This window comes from Crocodylus porosus, unplaced genomic scaffold (genome assembly GCF_001723895.1).
Source record: "Crocodylus porosus isolate Cpor-Errol unplaced genomic scaffold, CroPor_comp1, whole genome shotgun sequence".
NCBI lineage: Eukaryota > Metazoa > Chordata > Crocodylia > Crocodylidae > Crocodylus > Crocodylus porosus.
Genome location: NW_017728907.1, coordinates 33,593,668 through 33,595,865, shown reverse-complemented (window position 1 = coordinate 33,595,865; position 2,198 = coordinate 33,593,668). Strand labels below are relative to the sequence as shown.

The following is a 2,198-nucleotide window of genomic DNA, read 5'->3' as shown; positions in this document are numbered from 1 at the left end:
GGAAGGGACCTCGGGAGATCATCGAGTCCAGCCCCCTGCCCAAAGGGCAGGAAGTCAGCTGGGGTCATAGGATCCCAGCAAGATAAGCATCCACACAGCTTTACATTTTCCTGATTAAGGATTATAATAAATTAGCTAATTGGGCTTTCTTACTTCAGTATCAAGCCTTTCTTAAAGGCAGCAAGCAGTTAAATCACAGAGAATGCATAAGGAAAAAAGAAACCTTTACCTTGGAGAGTGAGTTGATGCTGCTGTAGGGATCCTATGACCCCAGCTGACTTCCTGCCCTTTGGGAGGGGAGCTGGACTTGATGATCTTCTGAGGTCCCTTCCAGCCCTAACGTCTATGAAATCTATGTATCGCTATAAAGAACTTGACCAACTGTTCTATCTGAGCTGGTAAGGACCATCATGTTAGCACAAGGAGGCATATCTCCCAGAATAAAAGGTTTATCTCCCAGAATAAAAAGTTGATGCCTCTTTCAAATGTTTTAAAACCTGAGTCACTTGATGCTTGTAGAACAGAATACTTACCAGAATATCTTCCAGTTTCATATCTAGCAGATCTGTGCCTGTAATGTACTTTTTCCAGTCTTCTTGGTCTTGTCCTTCTTCCCCCACATTATCTAGGATCAGTTCAAAGAAAATCACCTTCTCTGAAATGGTACTGAACGTGTTGTCAAAGCAGAACGTGTAATCTCCATCTTCTGCTTCTATGCTGATATAAGCAAATACAATTAAACACATTATATTTTTAATATTGACTCTAAAGTTGCATTTTAAATACAGTTCTTTACATCACTTAGTCATGTGATTACAGATAAATAAATACACTATAAAATGTATATGAAAAGTTAGGACACGCTACAGATTGGGATTACTACAACATCTACATTGTTTTCTTAAAAAACATATGCTCCAGCTAGGTTGAAATCTGATCCTAAGGAACAGTGGTTTCCTTGAATTTTTTTAAATTCAAGCTTTGAAAGATTATTGTGTGCAATCAGCACTTTAAGTACAAGCTGACTGTTGTCTTGTATTTCTGTTTTACCATAGCTAAAGTTTAAATTGAGCACTGGCTGTAAAAAGGAGCACTCCCATCTTCACAAATAGATCCTGTTTCACTCAAGTCAATGGGAAAGTATAATTTTAATTTAATTGTACTATTTAGAAAACATATATACAAACTTGTAGAGAAGAATCAGATTGACAAGCCAAGCCCACAACTCCTTGAAATGGTTATAGGTTACTGAAAAGTTTATTTTGTATATTAAAGAAAGAACCTTTTTGAACTCCACAAATAAGTTCTTTTGATCTCTTGATGGCTAATGAACAGTAGGTGTGCACCAGTAGAGATTTTTTTGGGCCAATACGGATGGCTGATTTTTCATGAGCCACATCGGCTGGTCTGATTGCTGCTATGCGGCCCAGCAGCATGGAGAGCGTGTTCGGCTGGTATGTCCCTTTGTGAGGGAAAAGGGAAGGGAAAAGTGGGGAGGGAAGGAGTGTGGGGAAGCAGATAGAGGCCCCTGTGGTGAGGGAGGGAGTGGAGCTGGGGCAGGCACTGCGCAGGTGAGGCAGGGCGTGGGACATATCTGTGGCTCATCCTGGGCATGGGGGGGTTGGCTCTCACCACTGCACGCACCCCAGGAGGTCATGGGGGAGGCATGTGTCCTCTGGATCTGTACATGAGGCAAGGGCAGGCTGCCACTGCAACCTGGGGACATGGGCAGCACTGGGCTCCTGGCAGAGGGACTGGGCTGGGCTGCACTCAAGGTGGGTGGCAGCAATGCTGTTACAGGGTGGCTACAGAGAATTTTGGGGTGGCTGTAGCCTACCCTGTAGCACCTTTTCTAACACTGCCACCGCCTATCTTGAGCACAGCCCTAGCTCAGCCTCCCACTGGGAAGAGACCAGCATTGCCCCTGGGCCCAGCCTGCAGTAGCAGCCTGCCTTAGCCCTGTGCATAGATCTGGGGGGCTCACGTTCCACTCTCCCGCCCCCAACATCTGCGGGTGGTCCCTGCTTGTCGCCACCACGTCCCTATCAACACCGCTCCCGCTGCCTATGGGTGGCATGAGGTGTTCATGAACTGACTTACCAGCCAGACACTGCTCTCTTCACACTGCTGGGCTGAGCTCCTGGCTGCTTGCGTGCTGCGCCGCAGCTGCGCACATGTATATGACATTTATCGGTGAC

General features: G+C 46.0%; 1 protein-coding gene across 1 annotated transcript in view; it reads right to left on the bottom strand.

Annotated features, from left to right (window-relative positions):
* TMED5 (transmembrane p24 trafficking protein 5) overlaps positions 1-2,198 on the bottom strand; it is a 15,816-nt gene that overhangs the window by 9,934 nt on the left and 3,684 nt on the right. Inside the window, exon 3 of the mRNA XM_019531099.1 lies at positions 534-717. Within this exon, the coding sequence (XP_019386644.1) occupies positions 534-717 (184 nt within the window). The remainder of the gene's footprint in view (positions 1-533; positions 718-2,198) is intronic.